Here is a 21,613-nt window from a genome sequence, read left to right as displayed (position 1 = left end):
AGGTAAGTGTTCTACCATGCCACTTTTAAACACTTGGATTTTAATGTTGAATTTTAGGCTATTAGTAATTGCAAAGAGATAAGAAACACATACTAAGGAAAACGTGTGTGTGTACTAAGCAAAACTAGAGCTAATTAAGATCTTAAACAATAAACAGCATAAAGACCAGTTAGAATTAATTACTAAATTTAAAAGCTAAGTTACAGATAAGGCCACACTGTGGTGGCCTGGGATGATCCTGCTTCTCTTGAGAGGTGAAAAGGGGTACCCGTGTGCTCACAGACCTGTGAAGGCCTGTGAGGGAACCTGGCGGGGATGGCCCTGGGGGAGGTTCCTTGCTGCGTGTCCTCGCCCAGCATGATCCCCCCAATCCCACCCAGCGGGGCTCACCTGCACTTTGGCCCGCCTCTCCTCCTCAGGGCTGAAGCCACTGCTGGTGCTCATGTCCGAGTCGTCATGGGCATAGTGAGGAGTGGAGTCCACGCCCTGCTGAGAAACAGACATGCTTAGAGAGCCCTTCTCCTCCAAGTTGTCCTCATTAAAACCATTTTACTAGGCTACTTACCTCTCAAGGCTGCCATACAGATAGGAACACATATCAACTCTTGAGGTTTTTAAGAGTCTCTACACACATGGCCTTGGGCTGGGTGCAGCTCAGCTCCGTGCAGAGCGCTTGCCTCGCACGCCCAAGGCCCTGCTTGATCCCCAGCACCATGAGCACACACAAGCCCAGCCCCAGGCCCGTGAGAACCTCCTCTGCTTTAAAAGCAAGCTTGCTAAGAAGCTGCTCAATCTGTGAATGTTCACTCCAGGAAAATGAGAGTGATTAAAAAGTCCATCTGAGGGGCTGGGGCTGGACTCAGTGGTAGAGCACTCTGCCTAGCTTGTGTGAGGCACTGGGTTCCCTCCTCGGGATCACATTGAAAAAAAATCAATAAACAAATAAAATAAAGGTATTGTGTCCATCTACAACTAAAAAAAATACTTTTTAAAGAAGATTTGAAAATAGTTTTGCAATGGACTAAATATTTTGAATTAGCTCATTCATAAAACAGTACTCCGAGGCTTCTTTCAGTCAACTGTTCGAGAGGCCACTGGGTGTCATACACAGTGTCTCTTCTGTTTGTTCTTGGCTCTTTAATATCTAATTCAGAAACATCTTCTTTTAACCACAGAACTCCCCTTCACACAAAGCCAACAAATAAAAAACCATCTAAAATGCAGATATAGCACAGCAGTCAAAACTCCAACAAACAGTTGGCATTTCCCTCCGTGTTCTGCAGATCTCTGACACACCAGACATCACCCGACAAACACTAAAGCAAATGCACCAGAGCTCCAAGAACCTGCCGTCCCCAAAGAGTAAGAGCGCGCTTTCCTGAGCTTATCACTGGAGCCACTAGGACCTGGGGCCACTGGATTCTGGCAATGAGTGGCATATTCCCTCTCTGCCTTTAAACCACCCAGGGAGAAGGGACAGAGCAACTGCCGCTGGCTGCTGGGGCTGTCGTGGGAGACCAGGGAAGGACCATGTGGATTCACAAGAGCGCAGTGATGACGAGGCTCGTAACAGTACCCACCCTCACACTCGAGTCCAGACAATGCCACTGGCCCTCCGCAACGTGGCCTCAAGTCCCGATCTTCTCAGAACACTGTGTTGCTTGCTGCAGTGAAATGGTCCGACCAGAAACAAAGCACCTCTCCAAAAAGAAAAGGGAAGAGTTAATTATTCTTAATAAAGGGCTTTGTTTCCAGTAAGACTATTTCACTGCAGTGAGCTACGTTAGCATGAAGCCCACCATATGGCCCCAGGCAGGACTGGGGCACTCCCCAGGCATTCACTACGGCACAGCGTCACAAGGACAGGACGTGGACAGTCGCTTTTACTCTGTGCAAGAGGACGTGGTAAACCGGCAGCCCCTGAACGTGCTAACTAGACGTGATTAGCCACAGCCATCCCCACCAAGGCCGCTGAGGCAAACCGCTGTCGCGCGGTCAACACCTCGTGGTTCGTTACCTCAACGGCATCGCAGATTAAAGGCACAGAATCATCTTGAGTTAGTTTACAATTTGGTAGCTCATTTATACCCGGTTCATCTTGCAGGTCACTTCTCTTTTCCACGCTGCCGGTCTCCTCGTGAGCATCCAGACAGGAAGCGCGCAGTGCAGCCGACAGCACTTCCACTTGTGCTGCAGGCAGAAGAGGGAGACAGTAAGCGGGGCAGGCTCTGGCGTGCTCCTCCTCGGCACAGCACGTGGCACCATCAAAGGATGGATGTGTTTTTACACCGCATCAAAAAGCTGAAAAAAATGTCTACTATTATAAATCATTAGTCCCTCCAGGGGAGACCACCAATATGCCAATAGGCCTCCACGGGTCAGACGCGCCACCCGCTACCGCACACCGCTACCTAGGTGCTGGAGGGACTCGAATCTGACATGAAAGGAGTCAGTCGAGAGAGTGGACCACCTCTGGTAGTGTGTGAGCCCGCTGGCAGGACAGCAGCCCGCAGACTCTGCCAACATTACAGCGGGCACTACATAGGCCCCTGCGCATGCTCCTCAGAACATTGAACACCTCTCCCATCTCATTCCTCTTCACTCTGCTCTAGTTCTTCTTGACACTGAAAAAGAAGCCACATGTCCCAAGACCAGGGACCCTGTAGAAACGCTGTCTTCCTCGCAGCAAACCAAGAGGACAACTCAGCAGCAGCGGTTCTTCAACCTGGCGACCGCAGTGCCTCCCTCAGCAAGGGATTCACAGCCACGGAAAGGCATCCTCACTAACCCCCCACTCTCGCGAGGGTCAGCAAATGCACTGCTCAGCACCTACTCCAAGTAGCACTCCACTTGAATACAAAGTTCGTGTTCAAAAAAATGATCAACAAGCATGTGACATGGCCTTCTAGCGGGCTGCAGCACTTGGACAGTGTGCCCTGTCAGTACCTGGCAACAGGGATGCGAGGTGCGCTCAGAGGGAGCCCTGTTCTCGCAGGTTGTCATGGGCTAAGTTAATAAACCGTGGTGCTGACTCCTGCAAGTTCTATGGGAGCATGCTCTCGCTCACTCTTCTCAGAATCTCAGTGGCAATTTGTAGGCTCTCTTTACAGACGTTTCTGTTCCTCCTGGCGTCTTTCAAGATTCCCCAGCTGAAGCACAACAGCAGCACAGCAGGCCACACCATATACCATTACACGGGTGGCTGCTGCCAAGTGAGGCAGGCACACACCTGGCCATCGCCAGCACCCTGGAAGTAAGTGTGACACCAGCCTCTTATGGAACATCCGACACAGGTCCCTTATCTAAGTGCTCTGCATCCTTCCCATTGTCATGTGCGTGTTGGTGCATTTTGTAAGTTTTTATGTTCATAAAAATGTAAATGAGTTACACTGTGAACTTACCTTTTTCAGAAAACTGAAATGGAACCTAGAGCTGCATCCTCAGAATTGAAGCTTAAATTCTCCAACCAGAGAAAAAGGCAGAATCTTCAGCTTCGCTACTGCTGGGATTTTAGGAGGATCTAAAGGGCCATGGTGAGGAACTTAAGGAGACTTTCACCCAGGTTTGCCTCTCACTCGCAGTGCAGACTGAAACCCCAGGACCCAGAATTAGGGACTCAGAACTAAGAGTCTGTGAGCAAAACTGAAATCTATCTGTTGCTTGCTTTACCAAGAGTCTCAGGCTGCTGCTCTGAGAGACAGCTGCTGGAACGGTGTCTCTCCCCCCAGGACTCTGGAGTTACTACAGGGACAGCCGATTCAGTGTTCTGTGTCACCCACACCCAACTACTGTCATTCCCAATGGAAATGATCACTCCAGACTATGAGGGTTTAGCACATCTAACTCCAATGACAAACATAGAGCACTCCGAGAGGGGAACGGGGCCATTTAATCACACGCCCAGCAGGTTTTTAGGTGGCACGAACCATGAATCTATGAAAAAACACAATCCCCAGAGACACATCAAAGAGATGGGGACCACCTGAAACCTTCAAACTTTGGTCTTTTCCTGAAGGGACTGGCACAGCTGATCTAATCCTTTGGGATCTCCCACTCTCCACAACCATGCTGTGATCATTAGAAGTTCCTAAGGCCAACAGTAATTTACTGATTTTAAACAGTGAACAACACAGCTTTTCTGATAAACTCTCAATGGGCCTAATTCTTCAGTTGGACCCAAACTAGAAAGAAATCAACAACTTTGTGAGCAGATCTTATGCAGTGTGTGGACCTCATTGTGGCAGGTCCAGCCAAGGGAGGCATTCTGCTCAGTGGCTGCTCCCTGTTCCACCCTGGATCTGCCTAGCCACCCTGCAAGTCAGGTGTCTCACCATGTGGGATCTACACAGAGATCCTCCCACAAGGATCTATCTGCTCTAACCAATAAAGGGTTCCCACAAAACAGGACTCCCAATGTTATCTAAGAAAACAAGCTAAATGTCATACCCCAAATCCACAAGGCAGCAAAAAATATCCGTGCTCACAGGAAGGTAAGATGGACATCAGTGAGACCGTGAAGTGAAAGCTGCCTTAGAAGAAATCCACTAAGTCTTGCTGTCCCCAGAGCACAGCTACAAGGAAAGAGATCAGATGGGACTGAAGCCGAGTGTCCATGAGTGTCCTGAAAGGGCTTCCCCGGCAGACAGTGGACAAGCTCTGTTGTGAGAGCCCCTACAAAGCCCAATAAGAAGAAATTCACAAGGCCACCAACTCCCAGGGTGTGCTCCCTGGTGAGAACTTTGTTTTCAATCTCAGATTAAGTTCTACCTTTGGAACACGTCACTGTTTTCTGACAGTTTGAAGGAATGACTGCCCTACAAAGGCATAAGTAGAAAATAAAAAGCACCCCAAATTAACATCCATTCTTTTAAGGCATTATTTAACACAGAGTATATGTGCCCTCAGATCTCAACAAAATCAAGCACTCAAAAATTCTGCAGCCTGGAGCTGGGGTGCAGCTCAGTGGCTGAGCCTCTGTGCACTATCCAGCACACTCAGGCCCTGGTTCTACCCCCAGCACCACACCATCTGCTCCTCTGCCTCAAATCCCAGGATCGCTGTCTGGTTTGCAGCTGCCGTCTCCTAAGTCCTGATACAGTGACCATCTCAACAGGTGCTCGGTCAGTACTACTGAAGGAAGGACCAACCTGCCAAGGAAATATGTGCAGCAATCCTTGCCACAGTGGACAGAACAACATGATAACTGTTAATCTACCAGGTCACAGAGCTGAATTAGATTAGATCACAAGACAGTATCTACACTGAAATCTCTCAGCTGTAGCTTATAAAGTTACAATGTAATGTTAAGTCAAAAAGTACAGTATTAGCCATCTTCAGAAACGCGGATCATAAGCTAGGCTCAGGAGGCTGAGGCAGGACAGTCACAAGTCCAAAGCCAGCCTCAGCAACTTAGTGAGACCCTGTCTCAAAAAAAAAAAAAAAAAAAAAAAAAAAACCCATGGGACAGGCCTGGGGTGTAGATCAATGGTAGAGCTCCCCTGGGTTCAACCCCTAGGACCAAAAAAGAAAGGAAACAAAGTCATATCCTGGAAGGTGCATTTACCCAAGTCTTTTATTTTATTTTTTAAAAATATTTTCTTAGTTGTAGTTGGATACAATATCTTTATTTATTTTTATGTGGTGCTGAGGATCAAACCCAGTGCCTCACACGTGCGAGGCGGGTGCTCCACCACTGAGTTACAGCCCTAGCCCTTACACAAGTCTTTTTTAAAAAGTGAACTATGGAAGAAGCTATTTTATTTGTTGAAAAATTAAAATTCATTCAACACTTCAATTAACAATTTAAAAGTGCCTGCGAGTGTCTGAAAGCCAACAGGCACTGTAATAAAACGAGAACTCCCAGGACAGGCTCGAGGACCAGCTGGCAATTTTTTTTCATAAAAATGGAGTTTAAGAAAATGAAATATGAGGTACTGAAGTTTAATACTTTATCAAATTTAAGTGGGTAATTAATAAAAAAAGACAAATGAAAAGCGGGAGAGAGTGAAGGCACTGGTGGCTCCCGCGGCCCTAGTCTGGGGTCTAATTCTGTGCTTGATTCTCACTGGGGTAGACAGGAAAGGAGGGGGACACAAGTGAGATCTGGGTCAGGATTTGTGTTTGGCAAACAAAATAAAATCCTCAGCCCTTGCTACATGGTGAAACTCCATAGCAGGAGCTGCGACTGAAGAAGGAAGCAAACAAAGTAAAGCTCCAAGGCTTCTGTGGAAATGACCTCCTGGGAGGGAAGACCATAGCACCCTGCTAACATTCAGTCTTCCGCTCGTGCTGGTTTCAGAAAATAAGAGGAGTGAACTAGTGACATGCCACAGGGCTGATCCTGGTCAGACTCCAGGGCTCCGTGCCGACTTGGCAGCATTCTGGAAAGGGCAGAGCAGCACCCAGAGGGTGTGGAGGGAGCGAGACTCACCGGGGTGTGGCGCTACCTGCCTGTGCTTCCCCATCTAACCCCGTCCAATCAAAAGCATGACTTTTACTGATAGAAATTACACCCCCATAACTCTTATAAAATAAATGTTAAAAAAAAGAAACTGATTACTTTTCAATTAATGTTCAACCACCAAGTGCAGGAGTTAGCCTTTAATCATATTCATTTTTCCCAAGTGTAAAATTATAATAGAAAGTTGCTTAAAAAAAATCACAATAAATGAAAGTCAAATAAAGACAATTGCTAACTTGACCATGCCAATGCAATTTTCAAAGTTCAAACATAATGTTTTCTACATTTTAAAAGGATACTGATGCTATCATTTTATCTGCTTCAGAAATGGACATTTTTCAATATTGGGCAAACTGACAGTTTAGAAATTTTAGTTTTTGGAACAAACAGGGAAATAAAAAAATTCAGAAAGTAATATAAGATCCGAAGACTTGTACTTATGGGATCTTCCAAAATCACCTTTTGGTTTAAATAACATTTTGGCTTTCCCCAAAGGGCCCAGGAATCATCAGGAAGGCCATGTCTTCCCAGGGGCAGGGAACGTGCCTCTTCCCTCACTGGCTGGGCCCACTTGCTCCACCCTCTTCCTACATTCCAACAGGCAGGGCAACCGGCAGAGCAACAAACCCTGCACACTCTAATAAAGAACACGGTGATGAGCCTACCTTACCTGAGAGCTTCGTAACAAAACAAAACAACAACAACAACAAAACCCAAACACACCTATTGATCTTAAAAGGAGGGAATTATTCTAGAAAAAGGTTTTGAAAAGTCACATTTTACATCAATTTTAGAATAAAGAAGTAACCTAACACCTGCATACCTTTAACATCTGGATCATCTATATGGGGCTCCAGGTTTTCTATCATTTCTTCAAGTTCCCTCCTGGTGGCCATGGTGATATTTGGAGAACATGACACAGGGACTTCGGGTGCTGCTTCTGGGCTTGGGCTTTTCCCAGAGTCCTGCTCTAGCTCCGTATCAAGGTCTATTTCAGGAAGAGGAGTCCTCCAGAAATGGAAGGAGTTGTACAACTCCTGATCTAAGAGAGCCGAATCCTGCGAGCTGGTGCCAGCCTCTGGCCGGAAGGTGGATTTGTAGTGACCAGGCTTTCTGTCATTCTCATTACTAGCTGCTTCCTGATGAAGTTCTGAGGACAAAGTACAAAGTAAAGAGCTGTCCGCTGGAACACTGATTTCACCTGGAGGTTTCCTGGATGTTTCCGCAGCAGGACCTTCCAGCAAGTTTTCCAGGTTAATACTGGAATTAGTGACTCTGAGATCTGAAGGAACATCTTCTGGCCTGATTTGTACATCCTCTAGGACATCTTGATTTCTGATCCTTTTATTGTTTCATTTTGGGGGAAAAAAACACACACAAAAACATGAAAGTATAAATAAAACAATTACTGGAAAACAAATCCAAGAAAGATATTACATATAGCCTTTTGACAAGTTAAATATTACAAATTATCATCCATACAAATTGAATTGTTCATGTCCATCACTTAGAATGCTTCTTTTTCCATTAGTTGTTCTTTGTTCAGAGATGTAAACACCTATTAAGCATAATTCTAGCTATTCAAGTACTACTAGTGGGAGAAGGTAACATTAAAGAATCCTGGGCACCAGGCACAGTGGCACACGCCTATAATCCCAGCAGCTTGGGAGGCTGAGACAGGAGGATCACAAGTTCAAAGCCACCCTCAGCAAAAGTGAGGTGGCTAAGCAACTCAGTGAGACCCTGTCTCTAAATAAAATACAAAATAGGCTGGGGATGTGGCTCAGTGGTCCAGTGCCCCCGAGTTCAATCCCTGGTAACCCCCCAAACAAAAAAATAATTCTAGGATTCTACAATACCATACTAATTTCAATAAGCAACTATAGAAAAATAGGAAGAGGCAATTCCTACATGCATTTGATGATACACATGACTTTTAATTTATAGGATTTTGGGCATTATTTGTATTGCCACTCTGCTCCAATGACATGCTGAAAGCTGAGAATTAAAAGCTTTTTTGCTTACACAAAAAAGAAAAAGAGCTTTATATAAATAGTAGAAAATGTACTTATTAACCGTCTCATGAGATATATGAATCTACTTAAGTGCAAAGAAAGAATTATTTTTATTTCTTCCATAATTTCCATCTCTACTCCCAAATTTTTCCAAATGGAAGGCAAGATTTAACTGGTAAGCAAAATTAACAGTTTCCCAACTGATGTCCACTAACTACTGCCATCTGTCATCTAAACCAAAGTACTATCTTAAGTTTTACTGTTTATTGCCTGTTTTATCTGTCTCAATTAAATTTAGTAAGCATTTACTGAGCACCTACTTAGAGTCAGGAAACAAAATGAGTTTTGAGGATCTGAATATTAATGTGATGTAGATCTTGCTCTTGAGATCATAGTTAGAAGCAAATAAAAGAAAGGATCAGCTGGACACCGTGGCAAATGCCTGTAATCCCAGAAGTTCGGGAGGCTGAGATAGGAGGATCTCAAGTTGGAGGCAAACCTCAACAACTCAGGAAGACCCTGTCTCAAAATGAAAAACAAAAAGGGATGGGAGTGTAGCTCAGTGGTTAGGCACGCCTGGGTTCAATACCCAACACCAAAAAAAAAAAAAAAAAAAAAATTAAAAAGATCAAAACAAGAGCCAGCTGTAAGTGGAGAAGCGGGCACACTTAGCACAGGAAGGGGCAGGGGAGGGCACCAGGAAGCCATGGAGGAAGCGGCAGGAGTACTGAGAAGAGCCAGTCAGTGCTTTTGAGACTAAGGAGGAAACGTCTTCAAAGAAGAACTGGCACACAAAGGCAGGAGCCGAGGAGAGGGGCAACAGCCAGGAAAACCACCAGACGGTTCTGACATGGAGAGAGGAAACGGTGTTGGCAGGCTGAGGACGAGGACACTATCAGACACGATCCTCTCCTAAGACCACTCTCAAAGAAGGAGGTCAGAAGGACACAGTGACTCCAGACCTGTCCCCAAGTGATGATGTGTTCTGAAGAAAGGTAGCATCTTTGGGGTGAGGGATGGATTAAACTCTAGGGCGGACTAATGAAGGAGAGCAGGACAGGGTGGATCAATGTGTGTGTGCATTTTTAAAGTGAAAAGGAGGGGGACAATAAGGGCATTTCCTTAGTACATCCTGTGCTTTTAAATACACACAGTGAAAGACATCCCCAACAGGAGGCTAAGGGAACTCTGCAAAAGGAGGGTCAACACCACACAAAGTCACAGTTCAACAGCCACCACTAGCGTCCTCATGAGGTAGTGAAATTCCCTTTCACCATACTGCTCACCATGTTTTAAAAAACATATTTAAAAACACGACTATTGAAGATTTTTTAAAGAGAAAACAAAATTTATAAACGTTATCTGACCACACACCACACAATGATAGATTTTACATGTGGTATTTCTCTTCCGTTCTGTATCTATAAACAGAGCATGCACATGGAGCCCAGATGTGTCACAACTGAAGAACCCGGACTACCTGTTTTGACCCGGTGCTGCTAACATATTGACATAAAGCCCCACAAGGCTCCTTCCTTACTTCTACTGCATCAGCATGAGGGACCTGCCTAGACAAGCCATGAGATCCTTTCCTTCTCAAAAGAGTTTCTGAAGCTTGTGCTATTATTAAAAAACAAGCATGTATGCTGAATGTGTTCTTTGGTCATTTTGTTCTTATTAAAATGTGTTTTTTTTCCCTTTTGTTATTAAGAACTTTAGTAGGATAACTGGTGAAATCTGAATAAAGTCTACAGATTAGGTAATAGTGTTTTGTTAATTTCCTATGTTGGTCACTGAAGTTATGTGTGTTTGTGTGTATTGGTTTTGGGGTTATTTTGGTACTGGGGATTGAACCCAGGGGCACTGAGCCACATCCCCAGCCCTTTTTATTTTGAGGCAGGGTCTCACTAAGTTGCTGAGGCTGGCTTTGAACTTGCGATCCTCCTGCCTAGCCTCCTGAGCCGGTGGGTTTACAAGCTTGTACCACTGTGCCCGGCAATGTGTGTGTTTTGAAAAAATACACAGTAAAGTGTTTAAGAAAAGTAAAAAGAATATCATGTCGAAATGAGTTCTAAAAATAACCAGCAGTAAGGCAAATATGGTAAAACATTAATATCCAGAGAATTTGGATGAAGGATATGTGGGATTCTTTGTGGTATTTGTATAATTTTTCTGAAATCATTCAAACCAAATTTTAAAATTTATATTAACAGGATATTTTTCAGCAATTGAGACAGGGAGGAACAAACAGATAAACATAAAAAGCTCCTAATAAAAATGTCATTCAGAATGTGAAACTGTCCTAGGTCTGAAGTTCTCTGATTACTAAGATGAAATTTTAATATTCTCAACAACAAAATCAAATAAGGGACAACGGGCTGAACCATCTACTTGTCTAGCAAATGTAAACTAAACAGTACATCCTAGAGAGACTAGGAGACACAGGAGTTTTCCCTAGTATTAAATCCTGGGAGGAATTATTGCGAATGCAGTATAAACTCCCTAAATTCCGTTTTTCCTAGCTGGGTAACAAAACCACACTGCTCAACGCCACAATTCTGACACGCTCACTTGCCAGACTTCTACATGCTACTAAACAAAACAAACATGGTTTTGAAAACTGAGGAGACTGCTTCTGCACCATGGAGGGAGGGTCCCAGTTCCCAAGAGACTTGGGTACAAAAGTACCAGAGGGTGGGGGGGCAGGAATCCATCTCTAAAGAATTTTAAAATTTCTTTTTATGCTCATGTAAGTTTGCAAGTGATATCCTTAGAGTTCCTCAGCATGGGATATGGGGCCTGGAAAACTGTGAGACATCTGGTTAAGGAGCATTGGGTCCCACAGAAAGAGGAAGGAGAACCCTCCAGAACACACCTTCCAAAGACTGTGCTGTGCATACACTTCACTAACCGGAGTGAGTTCTAACATTAGAGAAATATTCCCAACGGCGCCAACAACAACCCGTCTCACGTTTACACAGCTGACCTTAAGCTACACCAACACGTGGCAAAAGCAGTTAGGGAAGATTTCTGAGATCAAACCCATGTTTCCTTAGAACAATTCATTCAAGCTTTCCTCTGCACCAAATATGTACCAGCCCAGGGAAGGCACCAGCACAAAGGACAGACCACTCCACTGGAGGCTTGCAGCCACTATATGTAGGCGAACACATAGTTAAGATGCAATTAAAGCTTAGTGCTCCAGCGTACAAGCAGATATATGGAAATCTGCTCTACAAGTGTGATGGAAAAAAAATAAAGATGAGTGCTCCAACTCCAGTGCTATTAATGGCAGATACACAAAGCTCTGAGTTTCCTGGAAAAGGTCAAGAAGGGGTTCTTGCTGGTTCTGAGCCTGGGGACAGTGTGCATCACGATGCTCACTCTGTTAGAAGAAGGTAAGGGGGACAGACGGTTTCCCACGCAGAGAGCAGCCAGCAAGAAAGCAGGGAGAAGCACCAGGACCCACTTCATTCACAGGACAACGAAACATAAAAGAATCCTGTATTACATACTTTTAAGCGTACATGTAAATGTTTAATTCTGCTCTGGAGGGAGACTTAACAGCACTTTCAGAGAAGCACAAATGCTTCAAAGAAGCCTGATGAGGTGAGTGAAAGACAAAGCCAATGAAGTCACACTTTAGTCATCAATGAGTCTTCACAGTACCATGTGGCAGTGAATGTTTCCAGAGCTACTACACAAAACACATTATTAAAAAAAAAAAAAAAAGAAAAGAAAACACAGCATTGGAAAGAGGTCAATACTTCATAAGATGTTGTGTAAGAAATCTGGATTCTTCAAAGCCAACCTCAGCCACTCAGTGAGGCCCTAAGCAACTTAAAAAAAATATTTAAAAGGGGCTGGGGATGTGGTTCCGTGCCCTTGGGTACAAAAAAAAAAGAAAAAGAAAGAAACAAAGACATCCGAATTCTCAGTAACCGAGAGAACTAAGTTCTATATTTCCATTTATAGCATGTGGATCACAGTAGGTGCTCAGTTAATTTTTGCTTATTAATCTTAACGGCATAACAATTTTAAAATGGCTTAAAAATAAGCCAGCACAGTATTTAAGGGGAGCAAGCAAGTTAATGGTTCTGAGACTTAATACTTCTCTACAGAGCTAGGAAGTCAAACTATGCAAAAGTATTTACATTATTTGACAGAACTCCCGCCTCAGCCAGGGGAGTCTCTTCTCTCCACCATACCATTACCATAATTTAACATCCAGCAATGCAGTGAAAAGCTGACGCTACAAGTAGTACTGACTTGACGATAAGACGTACCTCATCACAATGGAAGAGGAATCCATGAATTAAACTGTCTTTACATGGCTCTTCCAATAATGCCACATACTAGCAGTCAGCAAACATGGCCATGAGAGGCACAACAGCTGCTTTTATCAGCAAGAGTGCCCTGACATAGCCGAGGCACATGGCTGCAAAGGCAGAGCTGAGCAATGTGATAGGGAAGGACATTCACTAACTGGCCTCTCACAGGAAGTGTGCCCTCCAGCACTGGGTGCAGGGGTGCATGCCGGTAATCCCAGCAGCTTGGGAGGCAGGGGCAGGAGGATCGAGAGTTCAAAGCCAGCCTCAGCAAAAGCAAAGCACTAAGCAACTCAGTGAGACCCTGTCTATAAACAATAAATACAAAAAATGGGACTGGGGATGTGGCTCAATGGTTGAGCGCCCCCAAGTTCAATCCCTACCACCAAAAAAGGAAAAAAACAAAGACAAAAAGAAAGAAAAAACAAAAGTGTGTTGTCCCACCCAATTCAATTTTTATAAATGCACACCTGCACTTACTAGACTCCTTCCAGATTTTAAAGTAAATGAAAGCTATGTAACAGTCTTCAGTACGTTCAGGTCGACAGTGAGAGAGCTTGCAGTGGACATCTCCACCCCGTCAGTCATTTTGTCACACTCCTCCCAGAAGCTCTTTTCAAAAGAACGAACAGGCTTTGCATGCTAGGAGACAGGTTCAGAGTGATTTTTCTTCCTTTACCTCGGGTTTGTTTGGCTACTCAGCAGGACAGTAGGAGAACGGGCAAGAGGTAAAACAAGGCGGCAGAGAAGAAAGAAGAACTGCCAAAGCAAAACACCAAGAAAGCAACACCATAGTACCAAGACCTATAGAAGAAAAGGCCCGTTAGCACCATGACCAGGAAGACAGACCTGCGGTGACTCGGCCCACTGCAGGACTGCCTCCAGCACACCTCCCAGGCACCAGTGGGGCTGGGCAGCCCCCCAGCATATAGCATGATAAATTCTAAAAACTAAAACTCAATTGAGCTTTATAATGCAAAAAAAAATCTTAATAAAAATCAAGAGTTGATTCTTTAAGATTTTAAAAATTGGTTAGCCTATTAGGCTAATACACTTAAAAACTGACAATCTAGTACTAAGTACACTAGTTTAGGATTAATCATTAAAATGCTTTCCCCTCAATTCAGAGTTTATAATTATTGCTCTGTTGTAAGAGAATCCAAGATCCATGAAAGGAAAAATAGTCAGAAATGGACTATATATATATAAAAAAAAAAAGTATTCTGTATTTTTTTTTACTTATTAGTTCTGGTTGGTCATATACCTTTATTTTACTTATTTATTTTTATGTGGTGCTGACGATTGAACCCAGCGCCTCGCATGTGCTAGGAGAGTACTCTACCGCTGAGCCACAACCCCAGCCTCAAGATATACTCTTAAATTAGGTTTTACTCCTTGAAAACTCATTAAAAGAAACAAAAAGCAAACTCTTTATACTGCACAAGCATCACGCTATATATTCTAAATATCAACAGTTTACTAAGAAAATTATTTACTAAATAAACTTATTTAAAAATATTAAAATCTACCTTTTAGTTTTCTATGTGCCAGGTAAGCTAAGTGTGATATATACATCTTCTCATTTAATATGTACTAAACTGATGTTTAAATAATATAACAGATACATACACTTGAAATAAAACTATTATTTTTTTAGTAAATGCTCCAAAATGAATGTGTATTATAAAATATTGGAAATGATATTCACAAACAGTAAAACTGGAAAACAAAGTTTTAAAATCATACCTGTTTTTGTCTTCTACTGAAACATCTTCTGAACTTTTGTTTTCTTCTTTAAAATACTGGCCTGAGCTAGATGGATTAGCAAAAGTAGATATGAAAGGTCCCAGGGACTGAAAAGCTGCTTGGCGAACCTAGGAAAGAAACCAGGTGGTGAGCCATAGGAATGAGGAGGAGCTTCTGCCACAGGCACATCTGACGGCCTGCTTTCCCAGAGGATGAACTATAAAAATCACTCTTCAGCTAGGATTCTGAAATTTTGTAGATTAATTTCTCCTTTTTACTTCCAGTTTCTTCTTTTCTATTCAAACCAAGATAATCTGAATATGAGAACCTATAAGATATTTGCGAAGAATAAGTCTTTAAAAAGTCTTGTTAAGGGGCTGGGTTGTGGCTCAGAAGTAGCACAGTCTTTTGGCATGTGTGAGGCACTGATCCTCAGCACCACATTAAAAAAAAAAAGTAAATAAATAAAGATATTGTATCCATCTACAACTAAAAAAAATATATTTTTTAAAAAAGTCTTATTAAATTTTCAACAACAAAAAGAATAAAGAAAACCAAGAGTACCAAAAAAATTATAAAGTAATAATGTCAACAAAATGTAACAAATACATTTAATGTTTTCAGGTAGGAAAGGCTGTATAACTTGTTTACTACAAGGAGGCAGGACAGATGTACCACAGCTGTATACAGACCCAGTAGAAGACAATACTGGGACATAGTCCACAAAGATCTGAAAGCAAACACTCGTGTTCTTTCACTACACGCTTATCCGTGCATTATGGCTGGGCTCACTCAGACATGACCACACGCGTGAACCTTCCTTTGCTCCAGGTCAGTCCTGGCACCTCCTTTTCCCCTACCTCCATTCCCGTCCGCTAGTGTACTACACTTCTTCATGTCACTTGTGTGTGGGGTTACAGAATTTTACCTCATGGATTTCTGAATTATTTTTCAAAATCAGGATTTTTGAAAACACAACATTTGAAAAGAAGAGTTTCATGGGAGGAAGGATGGATGAACACAATCCAACAACGGCAATGCGACAGCAGAGGAGGCGTGTCATACCCTCGATGGCACCACAGACCCAACTCTCTCAGGATGGCACCCTTTTTCTAGAGAGTTTTCCAGAAGGTTTTGCAAGTTTTAAAGTGAGGACTGTATGATTATATGGATTTTACAAAGGCAAATAAATGTAAGTTATTTCTATTAGTATTTACCTACTTGGAGAACCCATACAAGAAAAGGGTTTAGCTGGTTTTCCTAAAGGCTGGAATTATATGCTTCATGGGAAAATGTATGTGTATATGTGTATATGTGTGTGTGTGTGTGTGTGTGTGTGTGTGTGTGTGTGAACTCAGTGTGTTCCTCTTTGTAAGACAGTAAGCATTATTTCCATAAAAACATAAGATGTTATTTAAAAAATTATATGTCAAGAGTTTACCTTTTCTGGATATTGGAAATCTCTAAACTTGCTCCCAATAAATGTCACAGAAAATTTATTTAGTAATTTTAAAACTACCTACAAAGAAGAGGCCAGACCCAAAAGGTTTCTCCACTGAATTCTACCAAACATTTAAATAATTAATACCAACTCTTCACAAACTTTCTGAAACAAAAAACAAACAGACCATTTCTCCAACTTAAATTATAATAAAATTAAACAATGACATTACAAGAAACCTACAGACCAGTGGTTTTTTTACAATATGGACACAAAGCCCCTCAACATAACATTAGCAAATGAAACCCAGCAACACATCAAAAGCAGTATATAGCCAGGCATAAGGGTGCATGCCTGTCATCCCAGTGACTCAGTAGGCTGAGACAGGAGGGTAGCAAGTTTGAGGCCAGACTCAGCAACTTAGACCCTTGCCTCAAAATTATAGAAAAAACAAAAATTTAAAAACTGGTGGGGGGAGCTGGGGTTGTGGCTCAATGGTAGAATGTTCGCCTAGCACATGAGGCCCTGCATTTGATCCTCAGCACCATATAAAAACAAACAAACAAATAAATAAATAAAGGTATTATGTCCAACTGCAACTAACTATATATACACACACACACACAAATATATATATAGTTTTTATATATATATAAACAAAACGGGGATGTAGCTCAGTGGGAAAGCACCCCTGGATTCAATCCCCACTACAGAAGAGGTGGCTTGTATATGCTACAACCAAGTGGTCATATCTGATCACATTTAACCTATTACTTATAGAACACAAGGTTCTAAAAAACAAAAATCAATGAATGTTATACATCATTGTCAAGTGAATGAAAACTAACATGATTTTTATTTGTAAAGAAACACTGTACAGTTAAGAAAAGTGCATTCTTTTCTTTTTAAAAATATTTTTTCATTGTAGATGGATACAATACCTTTATTTTATTTATTTATTTTTAATAAAATATTTTAATATTTTTAATTTAATAGCTCAGTGCCCCTCACATGCCAGGCAAGCGCTCTGCCACTGAACCACAGCTCCTGCCTGAAAAGCATATTCTTAATGTAGTAGTCTTTTTATTGCCTACTCTTAGAAGTATGAATAACATTATAAATTGTTTCTTAAATTATAAAATCAAGTTTATTTAAAAACAGGCTCAAATATATTTTTTTACCAAAATGATAAAGCCATACCCAACGTGAAGGATCACTGATCAAATTAATAAACAGTGCTGACAATTTGGTCCGTCGGATCTCTTGACAGGTTGCGCAGGACACGGCCATGAAGCACTCGGCACACGCCTTCCGGACGCCCCACACATTGTCAGAGCAAAGCTGGAAAAACCTGGGCAGCTGCGCAAGAAGGGTAGGTTTTAGGCAAACTGAGGAGGGCGCTATGTCACTTTTCTCCCATTTTCTGCTTTCACAGTGTTTTAAACACTAGATTTTCTTAAAAAGTACCAATTTTTTTAATATTAATACTCAGTAGTTTTTAATAAATCACATCTAATTCATAACTGACTATGCAAACCCCAAAACACTCAACAAATGCAGCTATTATCTCAGGGCTTGTTCTGCACGAAAGATCCTTCCAGAAATAAGCCACGTGAACCTAGAGCACACACATCTCACATACTACTGTCTAAAACTAATCTGTAGATTTAAGATGCCACCAAAATACTGGAGGACCATAATAAAATTAATTCAATGGAATAAACTAGAATTGATTTACTTCATAGAAATGGGAATGGTAACAATGAATTGAAGACTGTCACATGTATTTAAATTTTTAACAAACTATCCTTACCAAAACACAATTTAAATGCCCAGATTCTAGGAGGGAAGACATCTAAACTCAAAGTCATGATCATCTTCCTGGTTTACATTCATGGGATTGTGTTAATAAAATTTTGGGACAAATGCTTCCATTTCAAGTTTCACATGTTACTCTGTAACACACCATTTATTCTTCTATATTTGTGATACTTACCAACATTTCCTCAGTAGCTTGTTGGCCAACTACACTGCAGATATCTCCAAAATTGGCAGCACAGACCTGACAACAAAAGCATTGGTGACATTTCAATATACCACAGACAGAATTCCCTAAAAATAATCCATTAAATTTCACATATCAATATGTTAACCGCTAAAACTATGCATTCTTAAACAGAAAACAACTGACTGTAAAGGTACCTTCCGCACATGGAACATCCTGCAATCACAGCACATCTCACAGAACCTGGGGAGGATGAGACGTTCCGTAATGTCCTTCCCAACCATGGGAGCCATCTTGCACATTATCTATAAAGTAAGAAAAGACACACTGGAAATATCTATAAAAAGAAAGACTTTCTCAGTTAAGTTTGATAACCAAAAAAAAAGAAATAATGTAAGGAAATATAAAATGATGTGACATCATTATACTGATTACATCATAAAGAATATTCAAAGCAAATGATAATTCCAACCTATTTATCCAAAAGGAAACAGAAAAACAGGTATTAACCATTATTGATAAAATTAACCAACAAATACTAAATATACAATAATCCCACAGAAAATTTTAAAACTTTAATTTTCATCCATATTACTTCATCATTGTTATTTAAATACCTAATCATTTTAATCTTTACAAGTTTAAAAAATAAAACACCCTACATTTTCCTAGTAAAAACAAGAGTGACTGTCCAACAGGGAGACTGTCCCGGCAGGACTGGGTGCTAAGCACCTGTGTGTTACTAAGGAAGGTTGAGAGGCAGCTCTCGAGCTGCCAAGCACTGTGTTCACAGAGGCTCCTGGATGCTGGACTCATCATGGTTCTGCAATGTGTGCTTCAAGGAAAGCCAGGACAGTCCCAATATGCATGTTTCAGTTGACACAGAACACCAACCAAAGTGAGGCCTGCTGATTCAAAAATGGGCTTTCTGGGCTGGGGCTGGGGCTCAGTGGTAGGGCACTTGCCTACCATGTGTGAGGGACTGGGTTCGATCCTCAGCACCACATAAAAAAATAAGTAAATTAAATAAAGATTTTTTTAAAAAGAAAGAAAATGAACTTTCCACTATAGAAGTTGACACAGAAAGAAACCTGATGGTCTATCATCATTTAGCAATGAAATCCCCTCTGACACTACAAACATGACAAAAAGTAAAAGGTAGATATTGGAAAGACAGAAAACTCTTTATTCATATGATAGTTGTCATGTATGACAACTATGCACCTCTGCCTAGAGGGAAACAAGCACCACTCACACCACTTAAGGCGTGGTTTGTAGGACACATGTCAGAATACAAACATCTATTGTATTTCTTCTACAAATTACAAAGAATGACTGGGCACCTTTAAAACATCATCTTTCACAATGTTAAAAAGACATGAAATCTAACAAAATACAAGATCTTCTGCTGATAACTATATTGACCAGGTCGATCAAATGCTTCAGTAAATTGACAGATCTATCATATTCATGGATTGTTAGGCTAGCAATTCTTCCCAAACTGATCTATATAAAATAATTCCTGTGTCAAAATCCCAATATCATCAGAACTGGAGATAATGCCTGCGACTCCTAGAGGCCATGGCCAGCTTTGTTTCTCAAACAAGAATCACCAACCCAAACTTTGGATAGAAACCCCAGGTTACACTGTATCACTACTCATCTAGGACAAATGAATTTATTAGAATGAATCATTCCTAAAAGAGAAAAACTGGGAGCCAAGAAATGTAAAACCTGACAACTAAGCAGGAGTGAGTGAGTCTGAAGAGGCCAGCGCAGGATTCCTACCAGTGCTGGAGACAGTCCTCAAATCATAATGACCTCCTGATTCTAGATCCCATCAAAAATCATGACTCAGTACACCCTGCTCATGTGAGCCAACAGTCACACCAAGACTGATGTCCTTCACTGAGGAACTCTGAAGGAAGGAAAAAAATGCTTTGGAATAGGTAGTGGTGGATGTTGTGTGACACTGCGAATGTACTAAATGCTACTGCATTACACATGTACTAAATGCTACTGCTACTGCATTACACACTTTAAAATGATTGTTATGTGAATAAATATAATTGAGAAAAAATGAGTTAATTACTAGCTGGTGAGTATTTAAAAACAAAATAATGAGATGCAGCAACCACGGCATAGAAGTAGCACTAGCCAGGGACGGCATGCATCCCAGCCAAGGCCCGGGCAGGCTGTCCTTCCCTGAGGGGTAGGAGCCAAGCACGTCCTTATAGAGTGCCTGGAGAAGGGCTCCCAGCAAGGGAGGGCTCCCTGTGTTTCTTCCTTTACTACTTTTTTTTTTTTTTTTAATTTAACTGCACTCTGTGATAACCATCTTATTTTCCCATTTGACACAATGAGTTTACGGTAACTTACTGCTTTACTGTATGAAGATACACCTGTTTCCTCAGTCATTATATGTCCCTTAGCAGTTGGCAGCTACTTTAACAATCATGTATTAAATGAGACAAAGCAGCCAAGGTCTGATGGGCACTCTACAGGTACCTCTGCCTAGATGGAAACGAGCACCACTTACAGCCACGGCCTCCGTCTTCACGTCGTCATTGCTGTCTGGGGCAGTCAGCTCTATCAGCACCGGGCATACTCTGGTCTCCACATCAAATCGCTCGATCAGCTCCTGCTCCAGCAGAGCCAGCAGCGCTGCCTGGCTTGTCTTCCTCACCTGGGCAAACCATAAAGACAAACATGTGCCTGATGTGACAAAACTTGACCACTCCACGTTTACAAATGTGAAGACTTCTCATAAACTTAAAGGAAGACATACTCGCAAAAAAATTTTTTAGCTATTTTCTTCAACTATTACAAAGACGATGTGATAGACTATGTTGTAACAGTGGAACACAAAAGCCATCCTTGTAAAGATGTCACAGAGGTGCACTGACAAACACCTGGGAAGGTACCAAGTGAGCACAAGTACTAGGCAGAAGGGCATTCAAGAGACCTAACGCACTTGTCTGACTCTCAACAATGTCTTATCTAAAATAACTGGGCATTTCTGAAACACAAATAATAAAATTAGGAAAAATAATCCAATAAAAACCCAGGCTGGGCTATTCTACATACATTAAGCTACATAAAATTCCTTTAAGATCAAATAAATGGAACTCTTACCTGATTATTCTGATCTGCAAGATATCTGACCACAATAGGTAGTAAGTATTTGGAAAAAGCATATGGTATGGAAGGGCGATTTTCTTGACAAAACAATGCAATATGAGGCACCTGTTCCATCAGCTCTGCTCGCACTGTTGGTTCTGTTGAAATAACAGCAAGGTGAACAAGTGAACTGTCTTTGCACTTTCATCCTTAGCAAGGAAAGGACTTACAAAATCATCTTTTCACCCTGCAGTCCTCCTCCAACCACCAGCAGGTCCACCGAGAATAAAGGAGGGATCTACCCAGACCCAGGTGCTACACTTCATAGCACGTACCAAGCATACAACAATTCCTTTCTTTTTCAGTACTGGGTATTGAACCCAGTGGTGTTCAAACACTGAGCCACATCCCTAGACCTTTGTATTTTTTATTCTGAGACATGGTCTTCTTGCTAAGTTGCTCAGGGCTTCAATAAATTGCTGAGGCTGGCCTTGAACT

At 41.8% G+C, this 21,613-nt stretch overlaps 1 protein-coding gene across 3 annotated transcripts in view; it reads right to left on the bottom strand.

Moving 5' to 3' along the window:
- Positions 1–21,613, bottom strand: part of Ppp4r1 (protein phosphatase 4 regulatory subunit 1) — a 51,007-nt gene that overhangs the window by 8,474 nt on the left and 20,920 nt on the right. For 2 of the 3 annotated variants that reach the window (XM_026412439.2, XM_026412437.2), the window contains exons 4-12: positions 21,131–21,273; positions 20,535–20,681; positions 18,193–18,300; positions 17,987–18,052; positions 17,191–17,349; positions 14,550–14,677; positions 7,284–7,801; positions 2,018–2,190; positions 391–489 (exon numbers count right to left, since the gene is read on the bottom strand). In XM_026412439.2, coding sequence (XP_026268224.1) covers positions 391–489; positions 2,018–2,190; positions 7,284–7,801; positions 14,550–14,677; positions 17,191–17,349; positions 17,987–18,052; positions 18,193–18,300; positions 20,535–20,681; positions 21,131–21,273 — 1,541 coding nt within the window. The remainder of the gene's footprint in view (positions 1–390; positions 490–2,017; positions 2,191–7,283; positions 7,802–14,549; positions 14,678–17,190; positions 17,350–17,986; positions 18,053–18,192; positions 18,301–20,534; positions 20,682–21,130; positions 21,274–21,613) is intronic. The other variant, XM_026412436.2, reaches the window with a different exon arrangement.

The sequence above is a fragment of the Urocitellus parryii genome, chromosome 13, assembly GCF_045843805.1.
Source record: "Urocitellus parryii isolate mUroPar1 chromosome 13, mUroPar1.hap1, whole genome shotgun sequence".
Lineage (NCBI taxonomy): Eukaryota > Metazoa > Chordata > Mammalia > Rodentia > Sciuridae > Urocitellus > Urocitellus parryii.
This window is presented reverse-complemented; position numbering and strand designations above follow the sequence as displayed.